Source organism: Neofelis nebulosa, chromosome 5, assembly GCF_028018385.1.
Source record: "Neofelis nebulosa isolate mNeoNeb1 chromosome 5, mNeoNeb1.pri, whole genome shotgun sequence".
Classification (NCBI taxonomy): Eukaryota; Metazoa; Chordata; class Mammalia; order Carnivora; family Felidae; genus Neofelis; species Neofelis nebulosa.
In genome coordinates, this window is record NC_080786.1 from 23,525,246 (window position 1) to 23,549,597 (window position 24,352).

At 38.9% G+C, this 24,352-nt stretch overlaps 1 protein-coding gene across 10 annotated transcripts in view; it reads left to right on the plus strand.

Annotated features, from left to right (window-relative positions):
* Nucleotides 1–24,352, plus strand: part of SATB1 (SATB homeobox 1) — a 101,121-nt gene that overhangs the window by 65,731 nt on the left and 11,038 nt on the right. For all 10 annotated transcript variants that reach the window (XM_058729791.1, XM_058729786.1, XM_058729789.1 and 7 more), the window contains one exon: nt 3,193–3,348. In XM_058729791.1, coding sequence (XP_058585774.1) covers nt 3,193–3,348 — 156 coding nt within the window. The remainder of the gene's footprint in view (nt 1–3,192; nt 3,349–24,352) is intronic.

A 24,352-nucleotide genomic window follows, 5' to 3' on the forward strand; every position in this document is an offset into this window, starting at 1 on the left:
GTTATTACCATAATTACTGTTAAAACTACGACCAACTTTAATTGTGTGTGTGTGCGTGTGTGTGTGCGTGCACACACGTGTGCACTAGGTGGTTGCGGGCAGTCCCTCCTCCATCAACGAATCGTACATACACTGATCAGGACCACAGTAGAGTTCGTTTTGAGTAGTATGTATGAGGTGGGTGGCATGTATATAGTACCTAGAGTTCGTTTGCTAGCATGATTCGATGCATTCAGCGATCCATGGAGAAACAAAATAGAATTTTCCTGGAAAATTTGCGTTCTCCTGCACAGATTTTAGTGAAATATAAAGCAGACCCCAGTGCTTGCACCCTGTGCTCACTTGGGAGGGTATAATCGTAGAAGCTCCAATTCTCAACTGCTTCCCCGGCGCCGCGGTAATGAGGGAGTAGCACACCCTACCTTGATAAAAGCTATTCGGAAAGCAACTGCATTTATTTTACCTCCTGTGCTATTTGCGGAGAAGAGCTGAAGAGTAGTTTGTTTTGCCTGGAATGAACTACTTTATGAATTTTAATGTGTGATATAATATTAAAAGCTAAACCAGGATTAACGAAGATTTTTTTTGTACTAAGCTAAAATAGTACTTAGTAGAGTGAGGTAGAAAAGATTTTCGTTTCCATTTTTACCTGGGGAAAAATTCAGCTTTCATATTTTTGAAAAGCTGTCCAAGTCAGTTCCCCTTAAGCAATAGCTTGTGCTTAGGAAAAAATGTGATTCCAGAATTCTAATAGCTTATCTATGATAAGATACGTATCTGAGCCAACAAGATGATAAAGAAAAGCTTTTCTAAATATTTTTTTAAATGAGTGATAGAGTTTCTTTATATTTTAAAAAAATTGTTGCTCTAATTTTTTTTTTTTTTTTCCGTTTTAAAGGTTTCGTCTGTACGCCTTTTCCACTTTTGATTGTGTTGCCTACTAGGAAGCAGTTACTTGATTTTTTTTTTTTTTTAATGATTTGAAATTCTTGCTTTTTGGTTCCAGTTGAAATTGCTTTATTAAAAAAAATTAAACAGAAGAAATTTTTAGAAACCAGATCACAGGGTTGAAACAAATGATTATAGCCCACCTCAAAGATAAATTCTTAAACATAGTTTTTACAAAAGAATGACAATTATTTTAAAAACAAACTGAAACAAGTTTCCAAAGCCTGCTTCCTTAACTATTGCTAAGCAGATTGCTACCAAGGAACTTTCTTCCAATGTACTGGACTTCATGCCCCCATTTCCATAACATTCAATTTTCAAAGCGATTGAAATGGCTTTTCTTTTCTCTTTCATTTAAGCAGTGAGAAAAATAGGTATTAAAAGAGACCCCATGGGGTGATCAAATCTATCCTTCTGCCTCAAAGCAAGACCACCCCAGAGCAAAGTTGCGAATCTCACCAAAGCAACTTTGTAGGCAATTTATGGTAATGCTTTAACTCTTCTGGCTCCTAAAGTGGTATTTAGCAGATTATTGCTTCAAAGCCCCGTGTATGTTCTTAGTGGCCTCCAGTCGTTAATATACCTCCGAGAGTGCCCTTGCATTCTGGAGCCATAGAGCTGGAAGGGGCATTCTGGAAATCACGCTTCCACGCTTGCCATTCCCATCTCCAGCTTATAGGTTAGTAGTGGCAAATGAGGTCTAACCAATTGGTGACTTACCCTGCCTTACTCTCTGTGTCCTCACTTGGGCCTGTGGCCCACCCATTTCACAGCATCATCCTTTCAGTGCCTAGAAGGGTAGTGTCCAAGTGGAAGAATCTCGCTGCCTCCTCAAGTTAAGCAAGTTAAGGGTGTTATTTTGCTAACTGGCTAGAAGTTAGGAGGCATGTTTTAAGGACTCCTATTTCCTCTCTTAAGTGCAGAGGATTGAATTGCTTTAGGATAACCCCTGCATATCTTTTGATAACCAAATATTAACGGCGATTCTGAAAGATTTGCAGCATGACTAAAAAGATGTATCATTTCGTGACCAAAAAAAAAAAAAATCATTCATTCTGGAATGGACTTCATTTTCTGTTGCTCATTGTATATGTGAGGAATTGTCCAAGATGATAACGGAAACCTGGGCTCTGGAAGGGATCCTAAGAAATGTAGCCCTTAGTGAGTCATTTTGCTGGGAGAAGCAGGGTCCTGTATCTGTGGTGACTTACATTTACATTTTCCCCAATTTCCTGGTAAAAAAGCAACGACATCATTTATATGTAAAAATTTCCAGGCTGATTCACATGACTGCATAATAAAAATTAAATTAGGAGTTTTAAAAATTAATAATAGTTATCAATAAATTTTGAGGTTGAGATTTTATTTTTACCCCCAAATTTTGTGTCATTTTCCTGCTGATACCTGCTTATTGTTATTACCAAAGGAATTGATACTAATTTTTCACTCAAGATTATTCATTTTGAATATAAAGTCACCAATTCTATAATATGTGTAACTTGTAGTAATGTTCTGTTAAATATTGTGAAACATTTTCTTCTTGTCTGGTTCCACGAGTCAAAAGGAAATAGTTACATACTGGGGTGCCAGGAGAAGATGAAATAATTATACAGAACAGCTCGGACACGCACGTGTAAAATGCAACCAGCCTTTATGATAATTAAACAAGGCACTCTACCTGTTTCATGGATGGATAGAAGATTTAAATATGCAGCTTTGCAAATGGCTTTGTTATGGAAGATTTTAAAAATGAAACATAAGAGGAACAGGCATTGAAAAAAAAGAGTCCAAAATTAAAAAGGCCGTAGTATGTGATAGCTATTAGTGATGCAATTGTCTATTAGGCACCGGGCACCCAGTGAAGGTACAGCCCTGGGCATTATGATTTTAATTGTGAATTTCCTTTGTTAGAATTGCAATGGACAGTAATTGGGAAACAATTAGTTTAGGGTTTTCAAGTCTTTGAAACTATTCTGTTTTCCAGAAAACTTACTTTATGATGCTCTAATTCCTGTTTGTCAGCTGGCAATTGCTGTCTTATTACTGATGCAATCACCTGTGACAATGTGACTTTCTTAACTTAAGCAATCTGATCTCGGGGTAATAACTAATGTTGAATGACTGCACTGTTGATCACCTTGATCATAAAAGGAACAACAGTGTCCAGTTTGGATGCCGAGCCTGAAAAGCTTCAAAACAATTTGGCCAATGAAAAATGACAGTCATGTTGAAAATGTTTTGTAGGTGAAAACAGCTACGATTGCCACTGAGAGGAATGGGAAACCAGAGAACAATACCATGAACATTAATGCTTCCATTTATGATGAGATTCAGCAGGAAATGAAGCGCGCTAAAGTGTCCCAAGCACTGTTTGCAAAGGTTGCCGCAACCAAAAGCCAGGTAAGAGCCTCTGTTAGGCACTGAGAATGTTGATCCGCAATGCCTGTGAAAATTTCTTTCAGAGGGGTGTCTGTTTTCAGTATTGACCCTACCGAATTGACCCTATTGCAGTATTGACCCTTTTGCATCCGTGAGAGGTCAGAGTCTCCAGGATTATTGATAGAGCTCTGTGATGAAAAAAATATGTTGTTCAGATTCAGGCAGTAGATAAGTGGTTCTGTTTCCTCCCAACACCTACTCTCCAGACCAAGGATTTTTCGGTAACTCTGGGGTCAGTTAATAGTTGTTTTCAGAAGGATACTGTAATGTAGAGGCAATTTCTCAATGTGGTCTATTGTACTGGTGCAAGTAACTTGAATTACTGTTGTTTCGTTATTACTTAGATGACCTTGATCTCCATCCTAAAATACTGCAAACATAATACTTTCTTCTGTTCCAACTCAGCCATCTGCATCTATTAGGTGCACTCACTAAAACAAACCAGCTCGCCCACCAAACAAAACTTGGCACATTCATGACCCTCATTTTTCCATAGATACATGATACGTAAGACGTACAGACTGAATTGCAACTAGAAAAACTGTCCAAGTCTGGTAAATTATAAATGAATAGAAATGAATTGGAAAAGTTACAAGTCCCCACTAAACAAGATGAATACGTAACAAAGGACAGAAAATGCAGTCCTTTATCAGTATAATTTTCATATATTGATAATTTGTGCCCATCAAAAGCAGGGTCATCCATAGGAACAAACTTATAATTACTTCTAAACCTTTGTTCAAAGCCACAAATACTTTTTAAAGGACCAAAAGAATACTGAACTGTCTTCTCCTTTACAAATATTTGGTAACAAGATCAAGGTGGGGATTTAGAGGCAGTCAAGGGCTCAGGTGAGATTTTAACAACTTGCAATTTTAGACAGACACGTTTTCCCTATCATTAGTGAACTCTCCTTTGTAAAACGGCCTTCTTTGCTGCTGTCAACTTCTGATAAAAATATACAATTCTGAGAGTACTTACATACACTGGATTGACTATACCATACTTTTTTTTTTTTTTTAGCTCTTCCTAAAATTTTTCTCTATCAGCATTAATCGTGGTACTTGATAGGAGTTTTGCTTTAGAAAAGGTTGTTCTTATTTAAGTTATAGACTGGTTGAAATACTTAAGGGATATCTTGGAAATGTTATATAAAAATGATTAAACTCAAGCTGTGGACTGTAAAAATTATAGCTTTATAGGCCACATGCCTGCCTACCCTTCAATCACTGTCAAAGTGATAATTTCTACAATAATATGTTTCTTTTATTGTGAGATTCTAAACATCAAGTGCTGTTTAAACATTAAACTGAATTGTTTATGTTAGTGCTGTACTCAGCGTGTCATACATCAGGCCACCGTAATCTCTCATGGAATGTAAAATTCTGTCATGAATCATGGCTTGTATATCGGAAATTACTGTAATTTTGATTGGAAATTACAGGGCTCTTGAAATGTTTCTAATTATGATAGAATGTTAGAGCCGCTTCAAACCTGTGTGCTTCTTCAGATGTCTTCATTTACATGCCAAGACTATGCATTAAGGAGAAATGTCCTGTTCTCCCTTTACCCCTCACCCACCCACCCTGCACGTTCTTGTTTGGGCTATTTAGTCTAATTATGATGAGGATCTCGTATTCAGACATATATTATCTTGCCTTTCTTTCTGATCCTACGTCTTTTCTGACCTGTCCAATTAAATTAGCAAGAACAACAGACTGGATCCCTATAGCGCCCCTTTCTCCACTCCCAAAAATAGATAAACAGAGAAACTAGGTGTGTATTATTGTAATACATGGGGTCAGCCTTAAAACATACAAAATACTAAAACTTTTTGTTAACTGTCCTTTCCTTGCTTGTCATCTGTCCTTGAATTCAGTGGCGTTTCCTCCCTCCCCATTTCCTTTCCGAAACGCAGAGCTCCTTTAGGGTTGGCAGTCCCTTTGTTACTTTCATCCTTTCTTTCTCTTAAATGATGTCTCCACATCTGCCCAACTGGGCTGAGTTACTGATGTGGGAACTCTGTAGACAGTGGCGGCAGTTGGTTGGTAACGTCATGTGAGTGCTGTTCTGGCGAGTTTTTTAAACATCCCAGCTCTCTGCCCCTGTCCTACGAAGCTCCCCGTGAGTCTCTTTCAGCAAGTGTCGATTGGCAGCTTCTGGGCATCTGCCAGGACCGTGTGTTTCCCAGAACCCCTTAACCTGATCCCCTCATTACTGAAGAAGAAAGAATCCAGGGAGCCTGTTGTTGGCTGTGGGGTCCAGCATAGTGTTAACTTTCATTCTCTCGGATAGTTATTCTTCCTAACTACTACTCTCCTGTAACTTCCCAACAGAGGATTTTTGTAGTTTTCTCTTTGTTGGTCAGTTTAGGTGTTAGCACTGCCCTCATTATGAAACTATGTAGAAAGATTTGCGATTCCTTAAAAATAAGCAGTCCAAAAACTGTGTATATATACCACTTGGAAAAGTGTGACTTAACAAGGGAAGTAGTCACTATTTAAGTTCTGTTCTGCCATGATTTTTGTGAAGGAAATGGAAAAACCAGCAAATAACCCCCCCCCCCCCCCCCCCCGCTGAAGTCTTCAAACTAGATTGACCTTCTCGTGGTCAAAATTTTAACCTCTAAAAGAGCGATTTACGTCTTGGATGTATGTGTCAAGGCTTGTCAGAGTGTGGCAGAGGTCCCTGAAAATGACGTGTGTGTAAAAAGGGAAGAACAGAAGTCTTTTATCTCAGCCCGTCTCACTCCATCTGCTTCTGGTTCTCTGGGCTAGCTTACCTTCCAGCACTGTCTTTGTACTTAGACTCCACTGTGCGTTACGAATGACCTACATTTAATTCTCAGAGTAACCTTTTGAGCTGGGCTTGTTTTCCTCATTTTATACACGAGAGTCACCGGACTCATAAATAGTAGAGCCAATCCTAATTTCTTGATTCTCTGCATCTGGCCTCCTATTTTAGAATTTCCTTGGGGTTCTAGGTAGCCTCAGTCCTGAAGTGATACCCTGCTCCAGGAAAGAGGAATTAGGGGTGTTGGACTAATTTGATTGAGGGAGCGGTGAGAACTTTCCTTTCTTCATTGACGTTTCCATGGAATACGGGTTCTTACCAGAATAGGGTCCTTGGAATCCAGGCTTTTTCATGTCCCATTGTGCTAGGGGGAGATCCATGGTGGGGGATCCCCAAAGTAGGCTATGGTCCTGTCTGTATCACTGGTGTTATAATATTGAAAAATTATTTAACCTTTTTGAGCCCAAGATTCTTTTAACATGGGAGAAGGTCACATGCTACAATAGATGCAGAAGAGCTTTTAAATTATACAGCACTCTGCACAAATGGATAATGTCTTATAATGTGCTACCCAAGGGGCTCAGACCTCTACACAGAGTGACTTCTTATTATCTGTGTATGTATCTGAAATACTTTCCATTTTAAACTAAAAGGTAAAGCTTTAGGTAGCTGGGAGGCAGTGTAATTATTTGAAAGTTTCCACGGTCCCAGAATGTTACGAAACCACACATATCACAGTTGGGCTATGTACTGACTAATGCACAAAGTATTTTCAGTAAAAGAAACCAACTCTGTGGATTCCACCATTTCACATGTATTATATGATCTCTTCTTTTCGATGAGTAATAGAAATGGGATTGTTTTTAACTCTAATAGAAATGTCTGAATAAAATATGCAAGTAAAAACTGAAGGTAGGCTACTTTCTGTGCTTGGGTAGGAAAGCAGGCTAATGCAAACTTTAAAAAGATGATATGCTTTAAACATAATGTGAATAGCTCCAAATGAATACACTTTATATTCTGGGTATTCAAATAAGCAGCAGTTTTTCCAAGTGAATCATATTGGAATTTTATCAAACATTTAGTCTGATAACATTCAAATAATTATGAGAGCAGAATTCGCTAATTTTACTGTTTAAAAAAAAATAGTTGATTTGGGTAATAACCATTACGGTAGCAAGGTTCAGTTACTGTTCATTGGTTATAGTGTTTTCATATGGGAGATGGAAATGGAATTTTTTCCTTAATGGTGGCAGATGTTGGAATCTAATTTTATTCCACAGCAAACCCCCTGAGAGCTCTGAGACTTAAGGTGTATGTCCAGCAAGGGGACATTAGTGGCACCATAGGCCTTGCCTTGTACATCGAATTGTTACATTGATTTTTGTGTCTGCAGAGGTGGGGCTTCCAGATACAGTAATACAGGAGTACAGGGCTTTTATGGGCCGGCGCTGCATCGCCACTTGTGTTTAGAAAATGATTTCTCTCCGGTGCTTTATTGAACAGGGTATTTCTTTTAGGTAGAGCGACGGGATGATGAAAATTCTATCTGACTGAACATGACTGAGTATAATCTTTGGCACTCCCTACCCACCAGTCCCGTACAGTTACAGGACTCTTTGCCTGCTACTGATAACAGCTAGTGGATAGGTATGGTTTTAGTGCTCAAAGAAGAAAAAAAGAAAAAAGAAAAAAAGTGGTTCTTTGCTTCTGCAAAAGACAGCACGACCAGTGGAGGAGACCATATAATTTAAAGCCTTTTGCTTTCTTCCATTCACTTTTCCGACACTTTTGTCACCGAGGTTCAAAGCCTTTAGTGAGGGGAGCGAAGGGAGGGGGGAGTGGAAGAAAGAAGGAAGCTTTCGTGCATCTTTGTGGCCTTTGGGTTTGAAATTCTTAGATGGTGATTAGAATGTCTTAGATATAAATACGAAGACATATCACGGATCAGTGGGGCTAGAAATGGGGCAAAAAAATGTAATTTTCATTGCCGGGGATAGGAACACATAAGGACAAAATCCAGGGGGGAAAAAAAACCACGGAACCATGATTGCATACTGTATTCCAGCATGTTAGTGAAGGCATCTTTTATTTTGTCAGAATTAAATTATACTTCACGGAAACTATACTTTGAAGCTCAGTGCTGATTCATTCTTTTGGAATGTTCATGCAACAGACTTTGCTGCAACACGATTTCACCTGTGTAGCCTCTTATTTAAGACACAAAGGAGGCCCCTGCAGATCTGAGAGTCACGGTTTCTGTTATTTCTGGTGCCACATCCTTTTCTGGGAGTCTGTGGGATGATCTTTACATATTGTCCTCATAGCCCCTCCTCTCAGGCAAATCAAGTTTTCTTCAGCCAAGGTCTGAGGAGAGAACTGCCTCTTTACACACTCTGCATCTAGTGCTTTCTATTTTATTTTATTTTATTTTATTTTTAAAATTTTTTGTATTATTTTTACTGGGTAGAGGTGATCCTGGGAGATACAGCTCAAATTTCCCTGAATCAGCATCCCTGGTAGAGAAAGGGTCAGAGAAGTACTTTGAGGGGAGAGCAAGGAGAGAAGCAAGACCACCCCGAGTGTAGCCACTTCAGCAACCTGCCCATGTGCCCATTAACACCCATGCGGGAGGCCCCCATACTGCATTCTTGAATGACAAGGATGTGTTGTTCCATCTGTCTCCCATTTAAGGTGTTCTGTGTTGATAACCACCTAAAAACCTCTCATGTCTAAATACCGGGAATCCATATTGGATTTAGTTTTCTAAAATGTAGGCCTATTATATTTCTAGTTGGTTGCTAAACAGGACTATTGAAATCAACGTTTTTGTTTTTATTCTTTTTAACTTAGTTGTAAAAAGACAATCTAATTTGTTTTAGTGAGCAAAATATTTCGACACTTATCAACAAAAGATATTTGAGTGGCCAAAAGGAAAATTAAAAGGCTATCACATCATTCGCCATCAGAAAATGTTAATTAAAGCCAAATATATATACCATATCAAATTCACTACAATAACTAATAGTGACAAGACCCAAGTGTTAGTGATGGTGTGGAACATCTGAAAAACTCATACATTGCTGACCATGGGAATGTAAATGGTACAACCGCTCTGGAAAAGCTAGCAGTTTCTTACACAGTTAAACATACAGTAGTAACATGTGATTCAGTCATTCCACATATATGTATTTTCCAAGTGTACCAGTTATCAGCTTATTGACTCTCAGTTCCATATCTACATTTCATTGCCTGCTATATGATAAGGGAACTGAATCCTATAAATAGTTCTCTTTTACCAGATGGTACAGTGGTAAGCTTTAGAAAGAAAGAAAGGCTTTCTCTTTCTGGTTCTGGTGTCCATCTCCCATCAGGCTCTTCAGTGCACACAGTTTTTTCTTGCAGTACCCAGTGGTCATATGCTTTGACCACTGGGTACTGCAAGAAATCAACGGTTTTAAATACACAAATAGTGACATGCTCCAACAGTTTAAAGGGTACATGATTGTATGTTTCACGATGCTTTTTGTTTCCTTTGTTTTAATTTTTTTAAATGTTTGTTTATTTTTGAGAGAGACAGAGACAGAATGTGAGTGGGTGAGGAGCGAGTGAGAGGGAGACCCAGAATCCGAAGCAGGCTCCAGGCTCCGAGCTGTCAGCACAGAGCCCGTCGCGGGGCTCAAACTCACGGAGCCACGAGATCATGACCTGAGCTAAAGTCGGATGTTCAACTGACTGAGCCACCCAGGCACCCCTGTTCCACAGTGTTTTAAGAGCTAGTTAAATTTGTGGATCTGAATATCAGCCTCCCTACAGTATAAAGACAAGCATATGTTTTATAAATCTAGGTTTTATAAATCTAGGATTCGATCGAGGAAACCCAGAATTAAGTAGAACACTTGCTCGATATATTTTTGGCTACAAAATCATGTAAAGGGGTATTTTTCCTTCTAGACACTTGATGCTATCTATTTTAAACAACTTGGACAGATTTTCAGTTGTCTTCCTGCCGCTTTCAAATCATTTAAAATGTTCATTTTGGGGGTGCCTGGCTGAAGTTGAGCATCAGTCAGTTAAGGGTCCGACTCTTGATTGTGGCTTAGGTCATGATCTTAGGGTTGTGCGATTGAGCCCCACGTTGGACTCTGTGCTGGGTGTGGGGCCTGCTTAAGATACTCTCGATATCTCTATCTCTCTTCTCCGCCCCCCCCATATGCACTCTGAATAAATTAAGATAAATAAATAAATAAAATGTTGACTCTTTTCCCTTAAATTTAAAATTAATTAACTAAAATCATGTAAATACATTTTCCTCTTTGACCCATTTAATAAGTTAACCGTTATAAATATAGTCATAACTCATTAAGCCTATTTTCTCCATCTTTCGAAAATGTCGCAAGAAAATTGTAGACAATACTGGAAAGGAATCCATTTGTAGATACCGGGCCAGCTCTTTAAAGAGGATCACCGCAGGAGGAAGTCCAAGGAAGGTTACCACAAGAGTGGGTCACTTTAAAGTAGTTCAGCATACACGTTCTAAAGCACAAGTATACCAACTATGTATTTATAGAATCTGTTTTAATTGAGGCCACCTTTTGTCCTTAAATGTTAGTGTAAGTTGAAAACCGTGGACTGAGTATCTGGGGAAGATCCTTTTTCTGGAAGCTCTTGTATTATACGATAGGTTTTGACCCTTCAAGAGTGAGTTCTTCAGGACAAGCTCAGGTAGCCACAAAACGGGAGCAGAGAAGAGAGCAAACCAGTGGGGTTTAACTCTTAAAAGCATTTAATCCTCAGGCTGCACGTAATTCTCTGACACTTAGCACATAACTGTAACACTGATACAATCCTTTCACAGACTACCAAGTTGAAAGAAAAAGCGTTTCCTCAGAAGTCTCAACAGTTGTCTTTTATGTTTTGGGTAGTAAAGGTAGGTTTTATTTTAGCTTTATCTTCTTTTTGTCCTCGTATGAGAAATGAAAATAAAGGCCCTGTGAAATGAATGAACTATGAAAATGCATTTATGCAAAATGACAATAGAAAAATAGCTCTGGAAGAAACTGCACCATTAAAATTTCACATCAATGAAAGGTGCTAAGAGAAGGATTGAAGAACATAGGTTGGTAATATGAATCTAATGTGGATTTTTTTTCTGTTCTGCCAGAATAATACCTTCAGTACCTTAAAAAGTAACCTTTAAGATTATTCATTTTTAGACGTATAGTTGTTAAGCTTTTACACGTGCAATTCTTTTGCATGACAAAACACAACAATGTCATAGACAACTCATGTAAAAATAAATGTATATATTTTAGAGATTAGTAGAAATACAGCCATTCTGTTGTAATTTGTCACGAAATACCTTGTAAAAATAGAAATTCCATCCTCTTTGGGAGTTGCCATGTTGTTAAATTGATGAAGTGGTCTTTTTTCTAAGTCTTAATCTACGTCCGTTGTATGTTAATAGAGAATCTATTCTCCTTTGATTGCTTGCTTCAACAACTCCAGTTGCCTTTGTGTATTTTTTTTAACAGTTCCCTTTTCAACCAGTATGCTTCAGGAATTGGGTTTAAACACACTGTTTCATAAACTGCCAGCCTCCTCGGCCGCCTCAGTGCCTCTGATTCCGTAAATCAGATCATAGGCAGCATGCTGTCATATAATAAGGTGTCTGATCCTTATTACCAGTTTGTTGATGCACAGACTCCTTCAAATTGACCATTGCAACACATGGTTTCCCCTGAAACTAGCTGTGATAATTAGCGTGGTTCTAATGAGACAGAATGTCACTGATCTTGTGCTGAACTGTCGAGTATCGGCGCTACGGATGGGAACTGTCAGAGCCTGCCATCTGTGACAGCGCTTGGCACATTCCAGTGGCAAGGTAGAGCATGCTCAATAGAGTATTTTCAAACAAATGGCCCTTTTCTTGACGAGGGCTCTGTATTCTGCTCAACTGGAAGAGCGTTTGCCCCAACTTTGGCCTACGCGACACCCATTTTGAGATCCAAATGTGAGTGAACATGTAAATCTCTGTTCCGTGTGACATAAGAGAGGCATCTTTTGTTTAGCAGGTGAATTTCAAGTGGCATTGCTTCCCGGATTTTCGACTCTCCTGATTGCCCCATATTGTCAGTTAACGGGAAAGCAGTCATTTAAGATACTTTTCCCAATTTTAAAATTGCCTTGTTTAAAAGAGATTTGTTGGGAGTTGGGATGGCTCTTTGTGACAAAGCAGTCTGATTTGACGGAGAGAAAGGGGAAGGAAAAGAAATAGTTCCGAATGTGTATAGGAATACCCAAGTCGAATAGAAGAATTAAAATGGACAGGACACTTAGATCTGGAGGCTCCAGAGAGAAGTAGAGATTTTTTGCTAGACTAAAAGTCCAGCACTGCTTATCATTCCAAAATATGCTTTGTTGCTTTTTATTTCCTCCTCTCTGGCAGACCACACAGGGCTTGTTCTGAAGAACATTTTCACTAATCTGATCAGGCAGCCAAATACGCCGGGAAAACTGCTTTAATGATCCCACTAATTACCTCAAGTCAATATGAACTGTATTATTAGACTGAGGGAAAATATTCCATTAGGTCTCCCCCTTGGGAGTTTCTCCGCTTTGTGATGTCACTGAAGCCTTCACCCTCTCGCTTGTAATTAATTTTATTTACACACGCAGGCACGCACAAGGTCACACCTGCACAACCGGCGCTGGCCAGGGAGCTTGTGGCACTCCGGCTTAATCAGATCTGTCATAATTACCATTCTGCATGTTTCTGACACACGCTGTGAAATATTTCAATTTAACTGCCGCTACCAGCACAACCAGATGTAGTGCGAGTGTGGCTGCATTGGAAATATTATTCCTCAGGATAAACTCTCTCCTCCTCTTTTTTCCTCCCACCCCCCCCCCCTTTACAGCTAATGTGGCACAGAAGCTGATGTATCCTGTAAATCTTGAATGCAGCGCTAGATTGATAACAGGCGATTAGACAGTTTAACCACAAACAGCTTGTTCATTTTTCACAAATGAAAACCACATGTGGTGTAACTAAAATTTCAGTCCCTTTTTTTTCTTAAGAGTTGGGGTATGTATGTGTGCGTGTTGAAGATGTGCTTAAATAAAAATAAAATGCAATGAAAAGAAGTTAAATGTCTATAAAAATGGAGAAGTTGCCTGTTTTTTTCCAGGTTATTTTATCACAGTCTTCCTCAAATCCCATTTTTCCACTTTCACCAAAACTCAAATGAGAAAAAGATTCTCCATTGGCCTTTCCATTATTTTCTCTAACATTTATTTTGGATGGAAGGGATATTATCCTTTTGGTCTATTCCCTTGGTTTTGGTTTTGGTTTTTTTTTTTCAGGGTTAAACCTGTTATTTGAACATAAGTTCTGAAAGCATATTTACTGTTGGGCATATATAGCTTTTTAAAGGACAGTTTCCCTATTTTTTTTTTTAAATGAAAAGTTGCTAGTTCAGGCTTTATGGTCACGTCCCAGGCAATGCAAACACAAAATGGGGGCAATCAGGAAATTTACTTCTTAGAGATGTCTGTTGCTCTGCAGAATCAGTCCAAAAGGTAGAGTTGAAAACCAGTGATTTCTGTTTCTGTAGACAAATTGGAGATAACCTGGCAGAAAGTACAGGCTCAGTAGGTAACCATATAAGGCCAGAGTTATCACCAGTCTCAGAAGAATCCAGCCGTAAAAAAATTAAAGTATTGGAGCCATAAGAAAGCAAATAAGCCAGTAGAAAACTAAAATTAAGAGAGGAGAAAGAAATAAGATCAGTAGTGATTTAGAATCGTACCTCTGGAGAAGGTTCACCACAATCCACTTTAGAGAACATTTAAAACCATAGATACAGCCTAGTTAAAGGTCTTTTAATGCCAAATAAAATACACTCCTTTTCTTTTATCTTTACTTTTACTACTTCAGTTATGAACCTCACTTTTGGAAGCTTCCTAGGATTCTGTGGTGATTCCTATTATCTGATAAGAAGTGCCATTTCCCATAGACCTGTGGGTTTTTTATTCTTGTTCCCTTACTTTACTCATTTTCCCCCTTCCTTTGTTACTTTCTCACATTAAAAAAAAACAAAACAAAAAACTTTGCAGTTTTTGACCAGAACTTTCTTTCCTTTTACTCTGGCTATTTTCTGTGTGTTTTGGGTTTGCTCCGTGATCTCTTCCAACTGGAAATTTTAACATTTTCTGCCTCTTCATACTTTATTCTGGCTTGAATATCACCTCCAAGGGAAAACAAAAAGTGTTTGCCTTTTAGTTAGAACCCATCTCCCATCTCAGATGCTCAGCAGTTCACATGGTCGATACCAAATTATTAGGTCAGTTTCTTTTCACAGTCTTCATCTGCCTTTGTAGTCATTTTGCAAGATGCAGATATCGTGGAAGATTTGATTCGGTCCTCACCTAAGCAATCTCACAACAGTATCTCCTGTTGAAAGATACCACCTCGAAAATCCTTCTTAAAAGGTGAAGGTACTGGTCACTAAATAGTAAAGTCAACCCACCACTGCTTCAGTCACTTGTATTTCAGGGTTCCCAAGAATGCTAAACATAGGATGTATGGGGATGAGTCCAAGAAATACGAGAAGTGGAGGTAAGAAAAAAAAATCCTGCACCTCATAACTTCATTGCTACTGCCCTGGTTTTAATAGCCCTGAAGTTTTTGCACAGCTGCCTCAAGATATGTTAGGGATAAGCCAGCATGCAAATTGAATCACATTTTGCAGTCATTAGTAGCGCTCACTAGGTAAAGGAAACTTGATTTGTTCCACAGCGAATGAAAGATTTCATTAACATTCTGAAAAATCATCCACTAGTTTTCCATGTTTGCAAACTTTTGTTTTTGTGTATTAGAATTTCTTTGTTCCCAGCACACCTGTTGATACAAAAGGGCTCAGGAAGGAGAGGGGGGAACAAAAAAGAGTTACTGTTTAGGGATGCTGTTTTCTGTATGGAGTTTGAAAATATTGAGTATTTTGAGTGTGAGAGAAGAGCATGTCTTTTCATTCAATTTAATTAGATTACAAAAATCCCATTGTTCAAAAAAAGATTACAGTTTTCTTTGTGGACCCTGCTCCACTACCCTGTCTAATAAAAGAACAGTTTTCATGTATCTGTTAACAAGTCATAGTTGAAGATTCAGTAGAAAGTAGTTCGCAAAACTTTATCTTGCCCAATTCAGGCCACTTTCCCCAGCCACCGAGCAGCTGTTCTTTTGCATTGCTGTTGGATCCTCCTGAAAACATACAGGAAAGTACAATTGGCTATATGCTGTTTTCTTTCGGACCCACTATTTGCATTTTTCATTGTTGAAATCACCGATATCATTTACAGTGAAGCTCATCTTTTTATTCCAAGCTGACAGGAATGGGAGGGCATGTTTCTGAATATCTATGGCAGATAGAGATAGGGCGATGGTAACTAATTTACAAGCTCACATATGGTTTATATAACAACTTGGACGTAAACTTCATCTTTCAGAGAAAGCATTGAGGATTGCAAAGAGTGGTGATCGCAGTCCCACTGCTATCATGCCGTGTGGCCCCAGGCAAGTCATTTAACCTCTCAGGCTCTGAACTTCCCCTTTAGGAAGGTAAAATTGGTTGGGCCAGATTATGTCTGACCCAATGTCCCTTGCAGTTCTGACTTCTGTGTGTTTGTTGCTGAAACAGGTGCACAAGTATGAAAGAGGATGCTATTTTGATTGAAGGTACTGCCGACAGGTGTGTTAGTCTAGGAATGAGTCACAGAGGAGGTAAGGTTTTGAATACTGACAGGGCTTAGTTTGGTGGGGGGACAGACAAAGTGCTATTTTGGGGCCTGTAGCCAGAAAGCATTCATAGGTGGGATAGAGTGGGGAGGATTGATTGTTTGAGATCCAGTGTGAAAACTTCATGTTGATAATAGATGAACTGAGGCTCTCGTAAAGTCATCTGAGACTGGTTATTACCTACCTGAAAGACCTCTGTCTCATTATCAAGGACCTAGAGGAACCAGTACAGTATGGACATGAGGTGAGCTCAGTTCAGTTGGGGAATGAGCTTGGCTTAACATGTGGCAGGGCAGTGGTTTGCCAAAACAGTGTGACTGGAAGGTTGCTAAAGAGTGTCCTCCTTAAACACATTTTTTGTTTGTTTGTTTGCTTGGTTTTTTTTAACCGATGCCTGAAATTCTGCCTTTAACATCTCACTGTTTGGGGACTGGTGCAAGTCATGGGAAGGATAACACATTAAAGAGGAAGAACTATTCTTGGTCCATGAGAAATCCCAGGTTTGGAAGAGATGAGTGAAAGAGAAAGTACACCAGAAAAAGGAGGCAGGGAATGACAGCTGAGTTGAAGGAATAGCTTGAAGCCCGTGTTTGCAAGTTCATAAATTGGTACCTGTAGCATTTAATAGCTGCTGAGGAGTGCCCATTCCCACATGTCTCCTTTAAATGTTTACCCATTTACTAATGGTGCCAGCATGAGTGCTACTTGTTATGGGTGCTACTTGGCTGGTTCATTGATGGAGTATTTGGTGGTTTAAATGAAATGTAGATTAGCTAAAAATAAATTACTTTCAATAAGGTCAAGGAAGTGAAAGCTGTAAATAAAATATACATTCACAAACAGACAAATGCTATTAGGAAATCCAGCTCAGTCTATGCCAAGCTGTTACTGTCTAAATTGCCTTCTTTCTTCCTGGCTTGCAATTAATTTTTGCTTGTGTGTTTGGAGATTGGGGGAAGGGTAATAGCCTAATGGGTAATGATTTTATTTTAGTATTTTGATTAAAGAGACTAAATAACTTGGACCCTGGATAACCATAAGGACTAAAGCCTTATCCATCAAGCTTAATTTCTAGACAGAAAGTTGCGTTGTATTTCTGGATACATTGAGCATTGTGCTTCATATATAGTGAGGAGACGGATGTGTGCTCGGGTATTTTCTCCCTGTCCCACCCCCAGCCCACCCCCACCTACCATCTTTCCCATTCACTTTTTTCCTTGCTTTAATCCTCTATTTGACTAGCTTCCTTCTTGCCCTCTCCTCAGATCTCAAAGGCAAATACTTTATAACCGTTTGCTCTTTGAAAAGTGGTGATGAGAGCAAGGGCTGCTTGCCTGGCGCTTTGATTACCCTGGTTTCCTAGCCTTTCATAGGTCCCTGCGCCCCATAGGACGCCCATGTCACTGTTCTGTTCCTTTCCCTGCCTCCATCCTCTCTCTGCCCTGCTGCCTTATCCCCCTTCTGTTTGGGAAACCCAGGTGTCTTCAGAAAACCTCATTAGTGTTCCTCTTTTGGCAGATGGACATTTCTCAAAGGATACTCTGCTAATCTTGTCCACCTTTCCAGTTACTCGGCTGGTATGAAGTTAACTAAATTAGTATACGGTTGCTTTGTTCAGAGGTTGTGAACCGTTTTGTAAGTTTGTAACGGGACCAGGAAGAAAGAGTGAGGTATATATGTGCTAGCGTAATTGTGAATCAGAGATTTTTAAACTGGAAAAACTGTTGTTTTATGAATGAAATCTCATCCAGCCCTGACATAAATAAATCAAAAGCCTTCCCCATTTTGATTGACTTGAGGACTGGACGGAGGTTGGCCTTCTCATCGATCATGGCACTGTTGAGATGCCCTGATCGAAACCTGGAGCTCCTGAGGACATAGTCTGGGAACCATTGCACTGAACTAGTGATTAACTCTTTTCCTCCAACCGTCTCTAACAGGCTTGGTCCTTTAGTGGCAAAAATAAAATAAAATAAAATCTATTCCATGAATCCATAAATAACCAAAATTTTCTAAACTGCTAGGAGCTTATAGAAGATAGCTGTAGAAAAATATTTGAAGTGTGTGTGTGTGTGTGTGTGTGTGTGTGTGTGTGTATTGGAGTATAAATGTGTGTATACACACACATGCACGTGGGGTGATGGGAGTTCTTAACTGTAGCCCACCTTCCCCCCAGGGGTCCATGAACTTGGATAGAAAAAGAAAGCTTTATTATCACTAACATTTTACTGAAGTTTGACATTTTATTCAATTATCAATATAGCCAATAAATCATAGTAGTATTAACAATACCTATGAACTTGTCACCAGTAAAAATCACAAATATTTTCATATCACATTAAGTTACTGCAGATATCTCAAAATATTATCTTTGCTCACCACTATAAAATCACAGTAGTTATCAGATCTGTTGTTAGGTACTGTTATTGAGTGTGTTAATAAAGAAGCATTTATATCACTGTATCACAAATTTTTGATAACCGTATTTCAGCATAATTGGTTTTCTTCATAATCTTATGCATTTTATTTCAGGCGCATAAAAACATTGTTCTGGAAAGGCATCATCTGTGGGCTTTACCAGCTTGCCAGAAGGGTCGATGGCACAAAAAAAAAAATGAGATCAATGATTAGATAAATTATATGTAGGGGGAAAATTACATATTTTTTTAGTACATTAGCTGAAGAATTCTTGAATTTGCAGGGGAAACCTTTGTTATTTATGACTTTATACTATGCTTATTTTTCAAGGGTCCTTCACTTCAGAGCACGTAAGCAGGGGTTAGATTCATTGCCATAACGTTTAAAACAACAACAGCAAAAACAGAAACCTATTGGCAGCCTTTTCTCCAACATGCTGATGCCACATACAGATGACTTTGTGAGCAAGGGCCTTTGCCCTTCGACTGGAGACTGCGTCCAGGGGGCTTCACCTTTAATATCAACTTACATCTGAAGTGTAAGCTATTCTTTCCTCACTGGACTATAAGTGCTGGTGGAAATGACTCCCTATTATATCTGTCCCCACATCTCCTGTTAGCCTGCACAGTAGGTGGCACATAGATGGCACTTAATAATTATTTGTAGAAGAACAAAATGATTCAGAAACACATTTCATCCGTTCTCAATTTTGCCTTCACAAAACCCAGCACGTTCCTAAAGGAGCTGTGGTGGGAGGAGGGAGATTCTGTGCTCCGAAAGACAGAGTAGGGTCACACTCCTGTCCCCCTCCCCCGGGGCCCTCTCGGAGCCTGCCTTCCCCAGGTATAAGACAGTTTCAGTGGTCCTGAGGAGTGACTCAGATGACCTGTGCAGAGAGCTCAGCCTCCCCTGTCTCCTTTTATTGGTAAAATTATAACCCGGCCATTGTCACTGGGATCCACGTGATGCTTCTAGAAATATTTATGCCTTCTTTTTTTGATGTGTCCTTGGGAATCACAAGATTTGAATCCCTCAATTAAGCCAACCTCTGATTAGTAGGTTTGCATAATGGATAAAATGATGTGGGTTTTGGCCACAAAATGGGTGTTACTTTATCAGCAAAATCATAAGCAACTCGGGAGCTCATAATGACCCTGCCCACTTGATTGTTCCTCTTAGGATATGAGTCCCATAACTTTTACAATCCTGAATTGCCTTCCTCTGGTTTTAAAAATTCTTTGTTATCTTTCCTAGGATATCATAGAGGGAAGATTTAAATTTTTAATTCCTAGCCCCTAAATATGCATAATGGGACATATAGCTCATTCTAGGAGATGTCTGCAGTGTTGAAAAGTTTTATATAAACCAACGAAAAATGCATTGGAGGAAATATTTGTTTAAAATAACCTGTAGCAAGTTATTTTTGTAAGCAAGTAAATCCCTGTATCAAGTAGATCATCACCGAAAAATTATTTGTTTTATAAGCTCAAGTTTTTATAGGTTTGGTTTCTTCTTTTTTTTTGCACGTAGCATATATGGATATTCAGCAACATTCTTTTCTTCATGATCTTCATAGTTTTGAAAAGACAAATACACCCTGTAAAACTTTAATGGTGACTTTAGGGTACCACATGATGAGACATTTGCTTCATAACATTGCTGTGTACGAGTCCATATTTATTTGAGTTGAGGGGTTTAGGAAAAGTGAAGTTTCCCATTCAGCTTCTTGAAACAATCCGATGTTGTATTTGCTTTTGACAGAAGCCTTTAATCGTGCTACCCTGCCTCCTTAAACCTAGTAAGATGAGCTCAGTTTGCGTCTTAGTTTTTTTGAACTGCAGCATCATGATGAATGCAAGTTTTGGGACTTTGCTACAATACATGATACCCTCAGGAATTACAGAGAGGTATACGGTTTCTTGCCACTAACTAAATGGTCCAGATTGTGCAATTTTTACAGCTCTCTCTCTCTCCCTCGAACTTACTGCCACTGCAGTGTTACAGGGAATCCTTTGCTGCATTTTTACACTCACTCATTCAAGCGTGAGCCTCAGGGCATGTCCAGGCCCCTTGGATGAAGGAAAATGAAGACTATGTCACTCAAAGGGCTATTTGTGTGGACGTTTGTTTATGATAAATGTAATTCAGCTGAGATGGGGGACGGGGCAGGGAGCTGAATTAAAGAAACCCATCAGCGTTAGTTCGTGGAAGAAATGCTCTGGCCTCAACCAGAGCAGTAGGAATGGAAAATAAGGAACCAATTCAAGAAATGTTCTGAAGGAGTAGAATTGGCAGGAATTCATCATGATTGTTCTCTTTATAAAGCAAGCAGACAAGAAATATCAGATTTTTAATTGAAGCTGTTTGCTAAGTTTTTTTTATTGAAAACATACAGCTACTATAAAAAAAATGCAAGCATAAAGAAGAACGGAAGGAAATACTCAGAATCCCAAATTAACTAAAGATAGCCTGATTTATGTTCTTTATACACACATATGTATACGTATACATATATATGTGCACATGTATATATATGTCTTACATTTATTCATATGCTATACATATCTTTTACTATCTAAAGATAGATTTAAGTTATATTCTATGTTTCCTATCACAAGTAATGCTAACATGAACGTTATTATAGTTAAATATTTGTATACCTCTTTATCATTTATTTATTAAAACAAACTTTTTTAATGTTTATTTATTTTTGAGAGAGAGAGAGAGAGAGCACGAGCAGGGGAGAGGCAGAGAGAGAAGGAGATCCAGAATCTGAAGCAGGATCCAGGTTCTGAGCTATGAGCACAGAGCCCAACATGGGGCTCGAACCCACAAACCGTGAGATCATGACCTGAGCCAAAGTCAGACGCTTCACTGACTGAGCCACCCAGGCACCCCTCTTTATCATTTATTTAGAACAAATTCTTAAAAGTAGAATTATTGGGTAAAAAAAGGCTTTTGTGTTTTAAAGGTGATTACTAGATAATTCTACATTCAACATTTCCACATTGCCCATCAGCAAGATTATACCAGTTTATACTTCAAATAACAGCCTTTCAGCCCAGGTGGCTAGGTGGGTGTTGATGCTATTGAGTTAAACTACATATGAGGAGAACGTAGCCTATAAGAGGAAGATATTGGGTTCAGTTTGGGATGTGATAACTGAGCTGTTTTCATTAACTCCCCAGATACTCAAATTCCTTTGGATTATCTTTGTGATAATGGCAACAATAATAAAAATAGTGAGAGCTGACATTCATCATACTGCTTCTGTGTGCCGAACCCCTTGCACAGATTGTCTCTTTTAACTCACACAACCCTATGAGTAGTGGTAAAATTACCCCCATTTGCAGAGGAGAAAATTGAGGTCTAAAGAAGTTGAAAAGCTTGACCAAAGATACAGGGCTGGTAAATAGTGGAATAGGAATACATATTCAAACCCAGGCTTGCTTTTTTTTTTTTTTTTTAACTTTGTTGCTTTTTTTTTAATGATTTTTAAAAATTTTGTTTTACTTTATTTTGAGAGATAGAGAACGAGCAAGCAGGGGAGGGGCAGAGAGAAAGAGAGAGAAAGAATCCCAGGCAGGCTCCGCACTGTCAGCACAGAGCCCGACATGGGCCTTGATCTCATGAATCATGAGATCATGATCTGGGCCGAAATCAGGAGTCAGACACTTAACCGACTGAGCCACCCAGGCACCCCAAACCCCAGGCATTCTTAATAAATGGGTCTTAGAAGTACAGCATGTAAAGGAGGTGAGGTCACAGTACTTGAGTATTCTCAAGAAAGTCCAGTATGGGAAAGAGCTATAGCGAAAGAATGGTACATACAAGCAACTGATCTACCTATTTTTCCCAGCACATTGATAATTCCTTTTCCTCCCTTTTTTGATTATCCTCACCATTTTATATATTGCCTATTCTTCAAGGCCAAGTCAATATCACTTTTCATCAGTGTAGAGTTTCTGGACCACACAGACCATCTCTTCTTCCTCGTCACTTGGATCTCCCTTGATGTCTGTCCATCATTGACCTTTATCACTCACTGCCTTGTACTGGCAGTTATTTCTGAATGCTTCCCAAATACACTGTGAGCCTTTTTAAGGCAAGTGCTTTCAATTTAAGTTCATCAGACCTTTTTGTAGTTATCATGGACCAGGCACTGGGCTGAATGTGTTCTATTTCATATGTACCAGTCACAGTCCTGTGAGATTAATACTCCTATTGTCTGTACTTTGTAGAGGAGGAGCTGAGGCTTGAAAAGGTAATTTGCTCAAGTTCACATACATAAATGCCTACATGGGATATAACCCTTTATCAATATACTGAGGTGTTTGAGCATTACTAGGAGAGTTAGTGTTTGGATGGGCAGAAAAAAGAAGAAAGGGCTTTCCTTCAGGATGAAGGATGGAGAATAGAAAGTGGGGAAGTGCTGGGCAACAGCTCATAAATAATCCAGTGAATTAGGACATGAATGGGATTGGGAGTAGCCTTCAGGGCAGCCCCATGGAGTGTGAGCGTTTTCTCTGTGATGGGAAGCCTTTGAAGGGCATTTTAAACAGTAAGATAACTTTGGGCAGTTTGAAAGACCAGAGCAATGATTTTCATCCCAGCATCTCTTTTCTAAGAGCATCTCAGAGATGGCTAAGGGGATTCAAGAAAGCTTAGTTAAACCTGTGTATTTACCTGGCAGGAAGTTCCATAGGCTAAGTTAGACATCACATTTATTTGTTCCTTTAGGTGTCACAACTTCATATGATAGCTCTAGTCATCATCGGTGCACTGTTTCCCCTGAGTTAAGAAAAGGCATGATTAGTTAAATGGTTTTTTGTCCAGAAATCAAAATAATTGTCCATTTGGAGTAATTAAAAAGAACGCTTGGTACCTAAGAGCATACTTCAAGGGAGACGACTCCCAGGCTGACAAGTCAGTGGTGGACGACAGGTGGAAAGGAGTCGTGGATTCTGCACGATAGAAGAAAGGCTGACATTGATGGACCTTGGGAGTACTGACTTTTCTGTTTTTTAATGACACTATTTATGGAGAGTGAGAAGAGAATAAAAACTTAAGTACGATATTAAGGCACAGTGTGTATAAATGTTAAACAGGAGCCAAATCATATCACTGAAATTTATGTAGTGTCGAAAATACATCTTAGATTGAGGAGAGAAAACAAAAAAAATTCTTTTTGAGACCATATTCAAGAAGCAGGCTTATAAGCCACATTTTTGTTTGCTTCACTTAGGCTTTGAAGAAACGATCTTGAAAGCAGGTTAGTATATGAAGTATAAGAAAAACTTTTAAGTTAGATATCTTCCAAACCTAATGTTTTTAAAGGAAAATTCAGCCTTTCTTTGGAAGTTCTCTGTTTCAATCAAAATACAAGATTATTTTCTTGCTGGCTAGTTTAATATGTTATCTACAATTTCATGCTTTTCTCTCATCCCTCCTTTTTCCCTACTCAGATTCTCCTTCCTGAAAATATTCTTTAAACTGTAAGAGCTCCTTGTCTAACAACCTTTTAAAGTGGGAGCCATTTTTATCTACTCTGGCCAAACTGTCATCTGATAATCTTACTACGGATCAAACAATCTGTAGCAAAAGAAAAAAAACACTATATTTACGTGTGCCATAAAGCCAGTGGCTTTGACAAGGTAGAAAAGAGGGGAACATAAAAGCTATTTTCATTTTTTTACTTAAATTTTAAGCAAAATTGCATGCTGCAGATTATTTACCAATGATTCTGATTATTCAAAATTCACTAAATTTTAGTGGGAGCTTTTCCTCACATTGTATGAGCATTTCTTTCTGCTACTCAGAAATCTCCAGAAACTCTGCTTGGATGTGTTTAACCTTTTAAAGATAAAGTGGCAAAAACTTACTCAGGAGAAATTGACCAGTAGCCACTGTATGTCCTGTTTCCACAGTACGGAAACCCACAGATTTTTGGCTGAGATA